Genomic DNA, 15,012 nt, shown 5'->3' on the forward strand with positions numbered 1-15,012 from the left:
GCACTAAAAAAAATAGATGCAGCCAACAATGTTTGGAAATATTTCTTTTAAATACTAAAAGGCGCGTCTGGCTTTGCTGTTGGTACGGGTGTTTTTATTTTATGTCCAGATTTCATGACAGTGAAAGCGTTGCAGCAACATCGAGTGCCCCTGGTGGCCAAGGCAATACACAAAACTTGCTGTTGCTGATGGGTGTAGCTTGTTGGAGTTCTTTTAAGGAAGCAGTTAGACTAAAATATTTGTCTGAGCTCAACGAATGAATACAATACACCACTTTAATTTTAAAGCACTGACTTCAGCCGCCTCGAGCACAGCAGCGGGTGCTAAGCCTCAACGACTGTTTCACCTTTGGGCTGCACCGTGTAGCTGCGTCACTACTCCTTTAAGCTTCCGCTCCTTTGGTGAAAAATGGTGCCTTTGATAGAAAGGCCGTTGAGGAATGCCGTGTGACAGGGGTATTATTATATTCCTCAAAAATTAAAACATTCAAGGCTTCCTCCTCACAGGCACATAGTAGTGCCGGCAGTGCGTGCACATTATCCCGCGCTAACAAAGTGTTTCCCCAACCTTTTCTTCTGTCGCAGCAGGTATACCCCACTCTGGCCGTTAAGCTTCCTGGCAGAGCAGATCGACAGTCAGAAAGTGCTGACCTAATGACAGAACATTCAGAACTCTTAGCGAATATTTAGTGGCCGCTGCGAAGAAATTTGTATTCCCTATCGGCCGAATTTTCACTATCACTAGGGACTCCAATAATGCGGTTAAAGGTGAAAAAAACACCTTTTCTGTGAACTTTCAGGGCTGCAGTGCTGTACGGATTGATTGAGGCGCTCGCGTATACCAAGACTTCAACACTGTCCACAACATTCTGCTTGCGAGTGTTTTTTCGTTAGATAGGTGGGCCTGTGCATCAGGGACACCTATGTTAACGATACCTGTTCACTCTATTGCAGATCCTCGGTAAATTCTTGAATTTCTCATTGAACCCAGCGCTAACAGTCACTGAGTCGAAGTAAATTTATTGCGAGAATAAAAAAGCTGCGGGGTTGCGCCCTGAGCCCATAGTTAGTGCTGTTTGATTTCGTTTCCCTGCGCAAGCACTAAAACCCCAAACAAGTCCCGTGTTTTCTCTGACCTAGCTTTATCTCTCTAAACCCTCTCTCCGGTACCTTGAAGTATCTCAGGATGAGCAGCCTGGGTCTCAGAAGCCCCACCGGTGACAGAACTTGACACTGCTGGGAAGTGGTGTATCGCTTAGCCCCTGCACCACTGTGCCAGGAGTGGTATAAGGACACCCAGCGATCTGTACATGTAGAGAATGACCAATTCCGCATTTATGAGCGTTGACCCATTAACATTATCGCGTCATACTCTTAAAGCGGAGCTTAAGTAGCATTTCGCCTATCTTTGTACGAAGTCTATTTCACCTTGAAAACGAAGACTCAAACCGAAAACGAGGTTAAAACTTAAGTGGTCGATCACCAGACACGCATTCGGCCTGACTGCGCTGCATCGCGTGCCATTTTTTTACATTTCATTTCGATGTGTTGTCAATCATGTCGAAATCAGCAGGAGATGCGGAAGCAAGCAGCCATCCAAAATACCGAACTGTCTGGTCGCAGCTCTACAGCTAAGAGCTCTTTTCGCGCCGCATTTAATCCGGCCGCGTCAAAGGGACCATGCGGCGCCAGTTCATTCTAACCATCTCAGTTTCTTCCCGAGAATGGTCTATAGAGGGATAAATCCCGTCAGGCGCTTCAGGCGCCTCATAGTGCTCCGTCATTTGGTGCCGTCGGCGCCGGTCGAGCAGTGCGGTATGGGCGCTAAGCACGTTTATACCTGGCCATGTGTCTGCCGCGGCCAACGTGACGGCATTCCCTACGGCCTATGGCATCTGCGCCGCGACTAATGGCACGCGACAAAAAAAAATCTGAACAAAATGAACCATTAACATATTCGGCCCCCGGTTATCCTTCTCTGCCACCATCAAAATCTCCCGTATACGTCACGAGAACATCGCGTTCTCCCGGTCTCCCGGTGATGTGTGCAGAGTGGGGCGCTCACCTTGAGGAATCCATGCGGCAGCGTGATGGATGGCTGCACCTGAGAAATGCAGGTGCCCTCGCAGCGGCTCACGAGTACGGTGCCTTCGCAGGTGCGCACAGGAGTGCCCTGGTCGTCGCTGTGGTCGCGAGTGATGCGGATGCTGGTTTCCTGGAGGCGGCAGCTGCCCGCTCCTGCATCGACTGCCGATACCGGCGCCAGGCCAGACGCCAGCCACAGCGCGGTGGTCGCTGCTGCTACAGCCATTGCGCGGGGACGCCACACCATCTTCAGGCCGCTGTCGCTGCGCTCAGAAGAGCGAAGAGTGAGCTGCTCTTTATAGCACAAAATTTTCCTGCACACACAACACTTTTTCGCCGCCTACAAACACACCATTCACAGAGCACCAACGTGATACCCTTCCCAACGGGATACCCTCACTAAATTTACATTGGGTTTTTTCGAATATCTGCCTCTGGTTGCCCGCGGGCTGCCTGCGGGCTGCCAGAAGGCAGAGACAGGTACTCGGTTTTCTCTGGCTGCTCCGCGCACTTCCCGTGGCTGCTCAAACGAGTTCGTTTTTCTCTGGCTGGGCGGGTTCGGGCTGCCTTTGGGCAGCCAGACTCGCCAGGACGATTTTGTGTTGGCAGCGCTCGGGCAACTAGTAGACGACGGAGAGGAAGCGGGAAGCGGGCGCAGCCTTTCTTATACGCTACGTTTATGCTATGCTACGTTTTCGTTTATAATATGTCTGACCAACTGGCCCCTCAGTATACTCTGTTAAGCGCTAGGGCAACTAGTAGACGACGGAGAGGAAGCGGGAAGCGGGCGCAGCCTTTCTTATACGAACTAGAATGACTGCGCGACCGTGATTCTTCACGCGGCGCTTTGTTCGATCCCTAGCTCGGTGCAGGCGCTTGTTTCGACTAGACCACGGTGCATATCGTCTGTGTCGCCTGCAATGGCACCCTTTGCGATACTTCTCGCTGCTTATTTGTTTGCTTTGCCTGCGTGTGAATATGATTGCAGTTCGATCGTCTCGACATCTCGCAAGCACAAATGCTCGCTTCATAATACGGTCGCATAGTTCTCACTCGCAAAATATTTCGGCTATTAATTTCGTGCTCCGGCTAGCATTTCGATTCTCTTCGAGGCCTTTCACTAAAGCAGCCGCAGATTCCAGCTCCGAGTACGCGCTCAGACGGGGGAGAGCCGGGTGTACTTTGAGAAATGCTTCATTGATTGAAACATGTCCTTCATTGAAATTCCTCACGAGCACATTACTCGAGGCATCTGTGCGGTAATATATATGTGACGACGCAGTTGTCACGGCAGCCGATGCGAGCGCTAATTCGGTCGCTTGGTGCGCGGGCCTTCTGTTACAAATGATTAAAATATCTGAGAAGTATCATACGCATGCATCTCCTCGCGTCTGGCTTACTAAAGAGATAAAAAGAAGAATTTCCCAGCGCAGATCATCACGCAAGCACACGCGGTACGTGGGGCGCCGACACGCAAGACCGGACTGTAGCCCCTTTCATTCGAGTGCCAGTACGCACGCGTGTTCTAGATGAACGTTCAATCAGCTGATCGCTTTTGTCGAGATATGCGTGCATTCCTTGCCGGCAGCAAAAGCCAGCGGCCGATAGACTACAGTTGACCGGAACGTATCCCGATTCTTTTCTGATTACAGCCCTCAGGAGTTCACGAACGTAGAAAACGCAACGACCACAGCGCAGAGTCAATCACCATGCCGGGTCAATCATCAGCGGTCACACCAGTCATGCTTACTGCGCAGCAAAAAAATACGCGATAATCCGGGAGTACCGCGTGTCGTCTGATGAGCAATGCACGGGCAGTTTTTCCCTCCGATGTTGTGTCAACTGAGAGACGTTACATTGCGATTGCTCATCGCGTACTCTCAGGATTTCTCGAAGCTTACGCAGCACAGTGTGCACCGAAGGCACATGGTCGCGTTGTCATCGTCGATGTATACCGGCGTGAGCACGATCAGCTGCTTGTTCCGCCACCTGCGGCAGCCCTCAATAACCTCACATCGTTGTTTTTGATCTCAAGCAGCCTACTTCTGCCGTACGCGTGCGTAGCAACGACACACAGCAGAACAAGAAGTTATGCAGAGCATTTGCCCTCCGAGATTCGTGGATGCTTGCAGCCGTGATTGCCGGCAGCCTTGGTTCCGGTGGCCGCCAGCCCATGTCACCACGATGCACTACACTGCCAGGGGCGAACTTTCTGGCTGCCAACTGGCTGCCCGAGCGCGGTAAATCGAAGAGGCCCTTTGCGACAGCACACAACCGGCTCTCTCCGTATCGTAAATTTCTCCCCTATCGTCTGAACTTCTTCCCGAGTCTGCTGTGAAACGTTCTTCGACTCTGTTAAGAAAAGTTTGACGACCTATCTCATATTCAAAAACACTCTCACGAGTGACATCAGTCTTCATTTTTGCTAGAAAAAAAATTAGCTTTGGTTAAAAACTTTGGTTAACCCTGATAAGAAGCGAAAGCTTCATTTCCGTGGCTAAACGTTCACAAACGCCACACGCACTTCCGAACGGATTTTCTGTCAAGCGTCGATGAAGTGCCCGACGGGGCAGTTGCCACCTGACAGGGTGGGCAGATTGTGATCACGTGACACCTGTCACTTCACTACACTGACCCGGCTTTCTTGAAAACCTACCGTAGTGAAGCTGTCGCTTCAAAAAACAGCGTCTCAAACATGCTGACTGCCAGAGCACTGCGCCGCCCCAGCTCTCTGAGGCTCAGTTTTGCCATAAGGCAGATCAATTCTCGACAAGAAATTTAACTCCATTTATGTCCACTCTGCAAGGTACATTTGAGTTACTCGACATTCATTATTATAATTGATATGGATGTGTCTCTAATGTCTGATTTAAACATTTTGAACAGCGCGACGGCTGTTTCTATTTCTCACTTTCATCAATTGAAATGAAATGTTCAGAGTTTGAAATAAACGATGTTATTCGGCTAGGATTTCAAAAATTTTTTAGGTACACACTCTACCGCCGCGTAAAAACAAAAAAGCTGCCGCAAGCCCAAATTCTCTTTTCAAAATCAGCTCTCCTTTGTGCTCAATAAAAGGAAACAGGGGAGTAATAAACACTCAGGTGACATCACAAAAATGAATGACCAATGCTTGGCTGAAAAGAGCGTAATCTGATATAGATCAAATCTCTGCGGACAGGTAGTTCCAACCTTTAGATGTGTTTGGCAAGAATGAATAATAATAGGTGTTAGTGCGGGGATTAGGAAGAGCAGCCTTGTGACGATGGTCGACACGTGAGGAGAGGTAGCTAGGCGACATGATGAATTCACGATGTACAGACTCATAGCAGTAAATTTTATGAAACCAGTAAATGCGAAAATTTTACGGGAAGAGACGGACACGGCAAACCGACCTTACACCTTATTAACTTTATGCTGGTTGTTCAATTACAATTAGAAAGTACAAAGCGAATAGCATTATTTTGCACAATTTCAGCAGCATGAGATAAAGTGTTTTGATCGGAATCCCTGATGGAGGCAGCATATTCAAGTTTGGGTGGGATAAGCGTTTTATAAAGAAGAATTAAGCTTTAATGAAGTAGGTGCTTTATTGAAATTACGTCTTAAGTATCCTAAGGTCCGATTGGCGTTGCTAATAATTTGGTCAGTGTTACCTTTAAAGTTTAATGTGGAAGAAATGGCTAGGCCAAGGTATTTATATGAAGACACGGACTCAAGTGGAGTTGTTAAGTGTGTACACCGAGGTACATTCACCTTGTAGGGAGACAAACATTATTTTACATTTGTTAATGTTTAGTTCCATGCGCACCTTAGTGCACCGAAGATCAATGTTACTTAAATCGGACTGAAGAATACGTATGTCGCCATCATTACGAACCTCGCGATAACTGACACAGCCGTCAGCATATAAGTGCATGCAACAAGAGATGAAGCTCGGCAAGTCGTTATTGTATATTAGAAATAGATGTGGCCCTAACACGGAGCCTGGGGGCAAGCCTGATGTTACTTCGGTTAAGAGAGAATTACAATCGTTATTACAGACGTACAGGGAGCGATTAATCAGAAAATGTTAAAGCCAGTTTAGTAATAATAATAATAAGTGGTTTTGGGGAAAGGAAATGGGGCAGTATCTGTCTCCTATATCGGCGGACAGCGCCGTAAGGGAAGGGATAAAGGAGGGACTGAAAGAAGAAAGGAAAGAATGGGTTTCGTAGTGGAGGGCTCCGGAATAATTTCGACCACCTGGGGATGTTTAACGTGCACTGACATCGCACAGCACACGGGCGCCTTAGCGTTTTGCCTCCATAAAAACGCAGCCGCCGCGGTCGAGTTCGAACCCGGGAACTCCGCATCAGCAGCCGAGCGCCCTATTCTACTGAACCACCGCGGCGGGTCAGTTTAGTACTGCAGGATCAAGATTCTGTGCAGATAGTTTAATCATTATTAGCTTATGATGGATTTCATCAAGGGCCTTGCAGAAGTCCAAAAATATGCAGTCTGCCTGGGAATTCCAATCAAGTATGCTCTGTGATGAATGCGTGAAATAAAGGGCCTGAGTTTTCCATGACAAGGAAGGGCGAAAGCCATTTTGAACAGATGTAAAAGAGGAATTAGAGTGCAAAAAACGATATATATGGGAATATAATATATCCTCCAATAATTTTCACGGAAGACTGGTCAACGATAAGGGTCGATAATTTAAAAGGATGATTTGCTGTATGATTTATGAAGAGGAACCACCTTCCCGATTTTCTATTCTTTCGACAAAATCCCTTGGTCGAGCGACTGCTGGGATTGTTTTGCAAGAATTACAGATGGGTACCTTTTGGTTTCTTTCAAGTACTTTGAATTGATGCCGTCAATGCCACATGAGGAGGAAATTTTTAATGAATCAATCACTTTTACAGTTCCAGTAAGATCAACGACAATGGGAGGCATCAGAGAAAAATTATATTTTAAAGCAGTTTCAAGCGCACTTCCCCAGTCGATAAAGAAAATTTCTTAGAAAATACATGGTTCAATGTGCATGCACACTCAGATGACGATGGGGGTTCCCCGTCATCATTGTTAACCGAAATCCCTCTGTTGTCGCGTGCATTAACAATATTCTAAAATTTTCTCGGACTATTTCTTAACAGTGAAGGAAGAGTGTTAGTAAAGAAAAGTCTTTAGCTTCACGCACCGCCTCGAGGTAATGTCCTTCAGCCGTCGAGTACGCTTCTCCGCGATAGGCACTGCTCAAACGCTTTGCGAAACGGAAAAGTCGTTTTTTGTTGTTGTTGCAAAGGCGTCTCAGTGTGTTAGCGTATCATGGAGCGTTTCAGTAATATCGGATATGTTTTAATGGTACATGTGCATTTGTGAGCTGCTTTATTCTATTCCAGAAGAGGTCCAAGTTTTCTTGGACACATGGCTTGTTGAAATCTGCAAGGTACAGGCCCAAATAAGTGGCCAGCTTAGAGTTTATAGCATCAAAATTTCCCTTTTGTAATCCCGAATTGGTTTTACCACTGAACTCCCACGTTGGAGTCAAATGGTGGGGTCGAATAGACGCAGTAAGTCATCCCTCAAGCCGGGTAAGTACGTGATAGCAGATACAAAATCCGAATGCGTACAAAGTATTTAATCCAGCGTATTACCTGACTGCGCATTATATCTCGTGGGGCACGTTACAACTTGTGTTAGATGAAAGGGTAAACAAATATAAGAAGCCTTGACACTGTGAAGACGTTGATTTGAGACAGGGATAAAGGCCTGACCGGATGATATTAGGAAAGTTAAAATGCCCGAGGATAACAATGGGGGCTGAGGCATAACGAGGAACCATTAAATTGATGGCGTCATAAAGATTGTCAACAAAAGTAGCTGGAGCGTGTTAGGACACGGCAGAAACAACCGAGGATTATTCGCATGTTTTCATTGGCAATAAAGACCCAGACTACTTCCTAACCGCTAATAGTAAAGATTGGAAAAGAGGGAATTTCGTTGGATACGGCTATCAGTGTTCCACCGCCATGTCGAGAGTCTCGATCGCCGCGGTATACACTGTATTTCTTTGGTCCCTGGAAAATTTCCGCGCTAGAAACCTTTGCACCAAGCCACGTCTCAGAACAACGATGTCAGCATCACTTGCTCACACAACAGTTTAGTTCATCACATTTGTTCATGACACTAGGAATGTTTGTGAAGATAACTGAGATGCATGAAATAGAAGAAAGCTCACAAGTACCGCTTATTAATATTTAGGATTTATCAAGTTGTGCCCAGGGTACTTGGAGAATCATTTCATCGTTCATGCTATATTGCATGCGGAAATCCGACCCTTCAGACGTCACTAGGTCTTTAGCTTCGTCCCCCTGCCCCCTTAGATGTCTTCTAAGATATAAATAAATACAAAAAGAACTGCTTTCCTAACACAGCTTCAAAATGGGGCTGCGATGCGCCTTTGAGTGTTGCCTCTATAGACGGTGCTTGGAGCACATGGTGCCAAGATTAGGTGTACGAACCAGGCAACCTTACGTAATTTTCAAGCAAGTGTAATCATATTATTTAGGCTGACTGCAATGTTTCCTCGCCAGCATGGCCCTCTTGTATTTCAGCGCACTTCCAAGTTGCGCTCAAAAGAGTAAATATCCAAGCAAAGAACTGTGTTCACTTACCAGAAGTCGCTGAACGTTCCACAAAACGAATAAAGACTCCTGAGGTTTGCCACTTGCGGGCAGGTGGACCTAAAAGATTGTATGCGTTTCTTTGAGCAAAATAATCTCACCAAATGCCTACGTTACACGCGTGTTAAACTACTGAAAAGCCAGGCATTTCTGCTGGGGCGATAGATTCAGATGCGAAAAGGCGGCTGAACGCTTTATGAAGCACTGGCCTCAAAGACTGCGGCGGTCTAGCAAATCTTCTGAGTTGTCGCTGACTCTCTGTGCGGCACAGTCAAGCGCACGGTGGTGCTTATTCGTCAAGAGGCGGCAACAACACAACGAAAAAAAAAACGCTGCCGCAGTCCTGATTGGCCGAAAGTGAAGCCTACTGCTGCGGAGAACAGCGTTGTGCTCCACTTTTTATTGTTTGGCCCTGTAGAAGAACAAGTCTCCCTGGAACAGGCTTCATCTCAGCGGGTGAGCTTGTTCTCGGCAGAAAGGTTTTCATTTTGGCTCTTACTCCATGTGCTGCTATGTATACTTTTGGGATTCTTCATTTGATTTTATCAACCTATTTTTTCTACTTGCTTATATGGGCTGATCCACATTCTTTTGTTATGCTACTGGCAGCTAGGACAGCCTAAGAACCGATTAAAGTTCGAACTTTAGAAGTATGAGTGAGACATTTGCAAATCGACAGCCATTATACAAAGCAGCACAGTATTTTTTGCATATCATAGGGAGCGACAGCTTAAGCTGTAACCCCATTATAGTTGACGAAAATTAAGGTTAAAGTTGATGCGGTTTCAAGCCTCAAACTGCCCAACCTTACTTTGTAATTTACTGAAACTCGTGCTTAACCATATGGGGTTGAATTACTTTTGTGTTTCGTATGTATACGTGGGCGACCTGTACGTCCACATGAGTGGTCTTTTGTTCCTCGGGTGCGAAGCAAGTACTGCGAACACAATAGATCTTTCTGTGTACCACATGCCCTTAATAAGCTGCCAGATAAGCAATTTTCGTTAGATTCACGTAAAAAAATGAAATCTTGTTTCATTTACGCACATTATAGTAAAACTTCATACCTGTGCTTGTCAAACTCCGCCCTTTGCATTGCCTAAGAAAATTTCTTGTTGGGCTGGTTGGTAACTGATCATTGTACTTTAAAGGCGCCAAAACCACACTCTGTCCCGTTCTCTTTTCTCGTGCATGTGTGTGTGTGGTTTTGGCGCGCTTAAAGTACAATGATTTTGCATTGCGGTTTATGCTCTGCAGAAAACTGCTAATCAAGCCGTGTTTAGTTTTGGCAGGATCGGATACGCTGATTTGTAAGGTTTAAATATTGACCGACCGACCGACCGACCGACCGACGGACCGACCGACCGACCGACCGACCGACAGACTTAACCTGATTCATTGATGCTAAACTGCATGACTCCCTCAAGACTATTTATGCAGAACAGGAAAGAAGAAAAGAAAAAATTTTGGGGGGCATGGGCGAAGCAGAGACAGGACAGTCAATTAAATAAAACGAAACATATTTCACAATTCTTATGAAGTCAATTATTAAGTTAGTAAGTCCACTTGGGGCACATATATCAAACGCAACAAGACTAGCATATGACAGACAACCAGGCAGATAAATATTAGTGCACAAAATAATGGAAGGGACAGCTCGTCAAAAGGTAATTCAATAATTGTTGGTTCAATACAGAAACATTGTTATTTCACTCATCATGATGCAGTGACGTGGCGCTGCCACATGCTGAGTAGTTAAGTGCTTGTGTGGCCTGGTTAACTAATTATACGGAGCCCTGCATTTCATGACTGTACTTAAAGTGACACAAAGGAAAAATAGTTCCAAGACGCTCAGCTCGTCGTATGTGCTTAACTGAGTAAGTAGAATGCGCTTTAAGGATGATGCTTTTTCCCTTTGATGCTTTTTTATTTAATGATTTTCCGGTTCTACCGCACCTCACTGCAGAATGTTGTGCCAATTATTTCCCGTTTATTTCCGCTGCCTTTTGCGGCTCGATAATGATTTTATTTACATTTGCTACAATTTGGTTCACACTTCCTGGCTTTGTTGCCGCGTTCCTGCCGCGTTGAATCAGCCGGTGACAGACGCTCGTTTTCGGCACAGGCTTCCCTCTCTCTGCACTCGCTGTTTGGTTAGGAGCGTGGCTGTGCCCACCTCTGTAGAGAATCTAAGGGACTGAACGATCAACTCAAGGAACAAATTAAGCAACAAAATGAACACATTGCCAATTTAACCCTCACCTTCACCGACAGAATAAAAATCTCCCACCAAACCTCCTACCTCCCAGCTCTCAACACCCTACTCACTCCTCCTGCATCGAGGCCTCCACCACCCCAAACACACCAGCAGAGCGCAAAGCGATCGACCAAGACAACTCCAAACAGCCTGATTTCATCGCCTCTTTCTCCCTACTGGAGCAAAAGCTCGCCGAAAAGTTTGAGGCTACAGCGCAGCATGAACGGCCGGATCCCGACGCTCGGGCAGCAGATGCAGCAACAGCAGATCCAAATTAAGTTCGACAAATAAATGTCAATTACAGCACCGCAATTCTCCCCACCCGCTCCCCAAACCGAACATGGCAGGACATAGTAAGGACATTAAGGCGAGGAAGAGGAACTGCAGAGGTTTTCGCTCTTAGCTTTCGCCCTATATTCAGTCCCTTCAGGACGCAAAGACGCCCACAGTCATCGCATTTCAAGAAACGAATATCCCAGTCAAACTCCTGAACTATACAACCCACGTACCGGCGAGCTTGTCCACTCACAGAGTGGCCACGCTAGTCCACCGAAACTACACTGCCGCCGACCACCCGATAGACGATGCAGATTTTCACTTGGTAGAACTGCTTCGCAAAACCAGAAAAAGCCCCAGCCTCATCTACAGCCTCCCTGAAGGCAAAGTAGCCTCTCTTATAGAGGCCATGAAAAAAGCACTTCAAATCAGCGCCAAACACCCACCCATAATGCTAGACGCCTTTAAAGAGGGATCTGAAACATTTTTCGATGAGAGCACATCAAATCGCTCAATGACTACACTTTGTTGTTGAGAAAACCGGAGCCAAATAATACACTTCTACATGCAGCACAAGACCCACAATCAAGCGTGAAAGTTCGCGAGCCATTCCCGGCGACTTCTTCATGCTCGCACCCTCCTCCGTTGCTCGCATCTACGTATAAAAGTTGAGAAGTGGCTATTTGTTAGATTCGTTCATATGTCAGGCAGCTACCTTGGCCGCGGCGAAAAATGCGCGTAGCTCCGGCGGGTGAGGAGGCTTCGCTCACGGAGGTGGGGCCGGCGGAGGCCCGCCGACCTTCCAGCGTGCAAAAAGGAACGAGAAGAGAGGGAAAGGCGCGAAGACGCTTAAATTCAAATTTTGGCTACAGATAACTCAGCTTCTAGAAAACGGATTTAAAAAATTCTTGCTGGACAATATTCGGGAAGCGGCGTGCTTTAACATCCCAGACATACCGCAACTTTATTAATGCCCCTTTCAGAGCCCCTTTAAAGCAAGACATGTTAGTTGGGGACACGCATCCAACTGCAGCAAAGCCTCGAAATCCTGGTCACATTTCCAGAAGAATCGAATCACCCTCGTAAACGATCCGCAACAATGCAGACGCATTGTAAACTCTGTTCAAAAGAACAGCACCCCCAATCTCACCCTGAAAAAGAACATAACGCACTGTCACCGGTCGAACACGCACACCTCCTTAGGTAGCGATCACTACATCGTTCAGACCTCACTCTAACTTCCGTTGCCCACCGCGTCAGGAAACAACTCAATGATCACAAACTGGGATCGGTTCCGATACCTCCACACAAATGCCCCCACCAACATCGAACATCTAGCGCACTGGATGGCAGATCTCACTAAGGATGTAAACAAGGCCACGCCGATATATCGAGCACCCGGGAGTCGGAGCTGACCGATAGCAGACTACTCCACATTTGGGAGGCCCACTCGAGCCTGCGAAAACGCTGGCTTAAAAGCAAACACAAACGCTTCTCGAAGCTGAGAATCTCGGCCCTGATAAAATACAAGGAAGCACACGCAGCGCAACTAAGACGCGTGTAGTGGGGAGAGGTGCGCGACCGCCTAGCCGGAAACCTAGATGACACGTGGAAATTTTTACGCTACCGACTAGAACCCGCTCACACCAAGAACACCCAACATCGCAGTGTAACCCGCATAATCCTTAGCCTAGACATGGACGACGACACCCTGATCCAGAACCTCAAAGCCACATATCTCACGACAACACCAAAGATTTTTCGTCGACCCTACTTGGGAGCGGAAAGCCACGAACTAGACGAGGACATAAGTGCGAAGTCCGAGCATCCATGCTCCAAATTCGTATCACATCTGGGCCCGGAGGAAATGAAATCACAAAAAAACCTCTAAGAAACTTAGATGGCAGCTCTATACAAGCTATAACGAACCTCGCACTGGAATGAACGCATTCTCTCTGAAAAGTGGACCCACGCTTAAGCTGCCCTCATCCTTAAACCCTGCAAACCGCTAAACCTATAAAATCTCCGTCCAGTCTCGCTCACCCCTTGTCTTGGCAAGCTTTTAGAACACGTAATCCTCAACAGGTTAAACGCTCACATGCAAACCAACAACCTATTTTCCCACACAATGCTGGATTTTCGAAGGCACCTCTCACACAGGACATAATGTTTCAGATATCGGAAGACATCCTCCACCCCTGGCACTGAGAACGAACGCGAGCGCTACTGGCCTTAGACCTTCAAAAGGCTTTTGACAATGTATACCACACTGCCACATTAGACGCTTTGTTCAATCGGGGTGTTGGGAGTCGAATGCATTCCTAGATCGCCGCTTTCCTCAGGGATCGCACAGCAGCTATGCGGGTCGGCCTCCTGGAATCCTCCGCTTTCCCTCTGAGGAATCGAGGAACGCCTCAAGGGTATGTACTCCCTCCCTTTCTTTTTTAACATTATACTCATCCGCATGGGCCACAAACTTTCACAGATTCCGAGTCTTTCCCAGTTTACATGGGAGGGCAGGCCTCTGTGAGGCTTATCTAGCCGCCTTTCTCTTGCTCTCCCTCTGTTTGCAGTCTGTGTACTGACAAAACGAGAACAATAAATGAAATGAAATAAAAAACTTTTATGCACACGACATTACCCTGCGGAGCTACAAGGGATAATGTCGGAGGAATGGAAGAAACTCTTTAGGCGGGAGCGAACGTGGTAATTGAGTGCGCAGCCTCCATAGGCCTCGCTTGCTTCCCAGCCAAGTACGAACTCCTGCTACTCGACCCAACCTCATGCAAAAAGTATAACCTCTCCATGCTCTTCATTATAGATGGGGTGCCCATGCCAGAAGTGCACAAGCGTCGCGTAGTAGGCGTGTTCCTGAAAGACAACGGGCCTAATACGGAGACTATCTCGAAACTCACTGCCACCACGCACCACATCATTCGACTGATCTAAAGAAAAGGCAATAAACACCGCGGTATGCGCGAACACTCCATCCGAAGACTGGTTCAAGCATTCGTGATAAGCAGGATGCTAAACTTCCTGCCCTACATCTACCTCACTGAAACCAAGAAAGAAAAGAGAGATGCACTTATCAGAAAAGCCGACCAGGTGGCCTTAAGTCTGCCCCCCCTCCCCCAAACGCGCACCCACCTTTCGCATTTTACTTATGGGATTCCACAACACGCTCACTGAGCTGACGGAAGCACACCGCATAGCCCCAAATAGGCACACTGCATTCCACTACCACTGGACGCCACATTCTAGCATCACTCCAGCTCTGACCCATCGGTCCACCTCCCATTAACTCCCACAATGTTTTGCAATACGTCAGGGACCATGTCACTATTCACCCCCCACCTAACAACATGCATCCAGTCCACCACCAAGCTTGACAGGCAGCCCGCGCCCGCGCCTTTTATAAGGCCCATGAAAATGTACCTGACATAGCCTACATAGACGCCGCAGAGTACTCCCAAGCATCAGCTCTCTCCATCAACCTACAACACACGACATCAGACTCGATCAGGGCAAACACCTCGGTAGAAGCCGAAGAAGCAGCCATCGCTCTAGTGCTATCGTCTTCCACTGCCACTCTTATCCTGTGCGATTCCAAGACTTCTATTAAAAATTTTTACCGTTGGCGGATGCCTGCTGCCGCCTATAAAATTCTCATCTCCAACCCCCCACCACGTCGCCCCATCTAAATAGTCTGGGTGCCGACCCACTC

General features: G+C 47.2%; 1 protein-coding gene across 1 annotated transcript in view; it reads right to left on the reverse strand.

Moving 5' to 3' along the window:
* Pburs (bursicon subunit partner of burs) overlaps window positions 1–9,016 on the reverse strand; it is a 32,290-nt gene extending 23,274 nt beyond the window's left edge. Inside the window, exons 1-2 of the mRNA XM_077657406.1 lie at window positions 8,747–9,016; window positions 2,065–2,347 (exon numbers count right to left, since the gene is read on the reverse strand). Coding sequence (XP_077513532.1) covers window positions 2,065–2,331 — 267 coding nt within the window. The 5' untranslated portion in view covers window positions 2,332–2,347; window positions 8,747–9,016. The remainder of the gene's footprint in view (window positions 1–2,064; window positions 2,348–8,746) is intronic.
* Between the last annotated feature and the right edge of the window lie 5,996 nt (window positions 9,017–15,012).

The sequence above is a fragment of the Amblyomma americanum genome, chromosome 3, assembly GCF_052857255.1.
Source record: "Amblyomma americanum isolate KBUSLIRL-KWMA chromosome 3, ASM5285725v1, whole genome shotgun sequence".
NCBI lineage: Eukaryota > Metazoa > Arthropoda > Arachnida > Ixodida > Ixodidae > Amblyomma > Amblyomma americanum.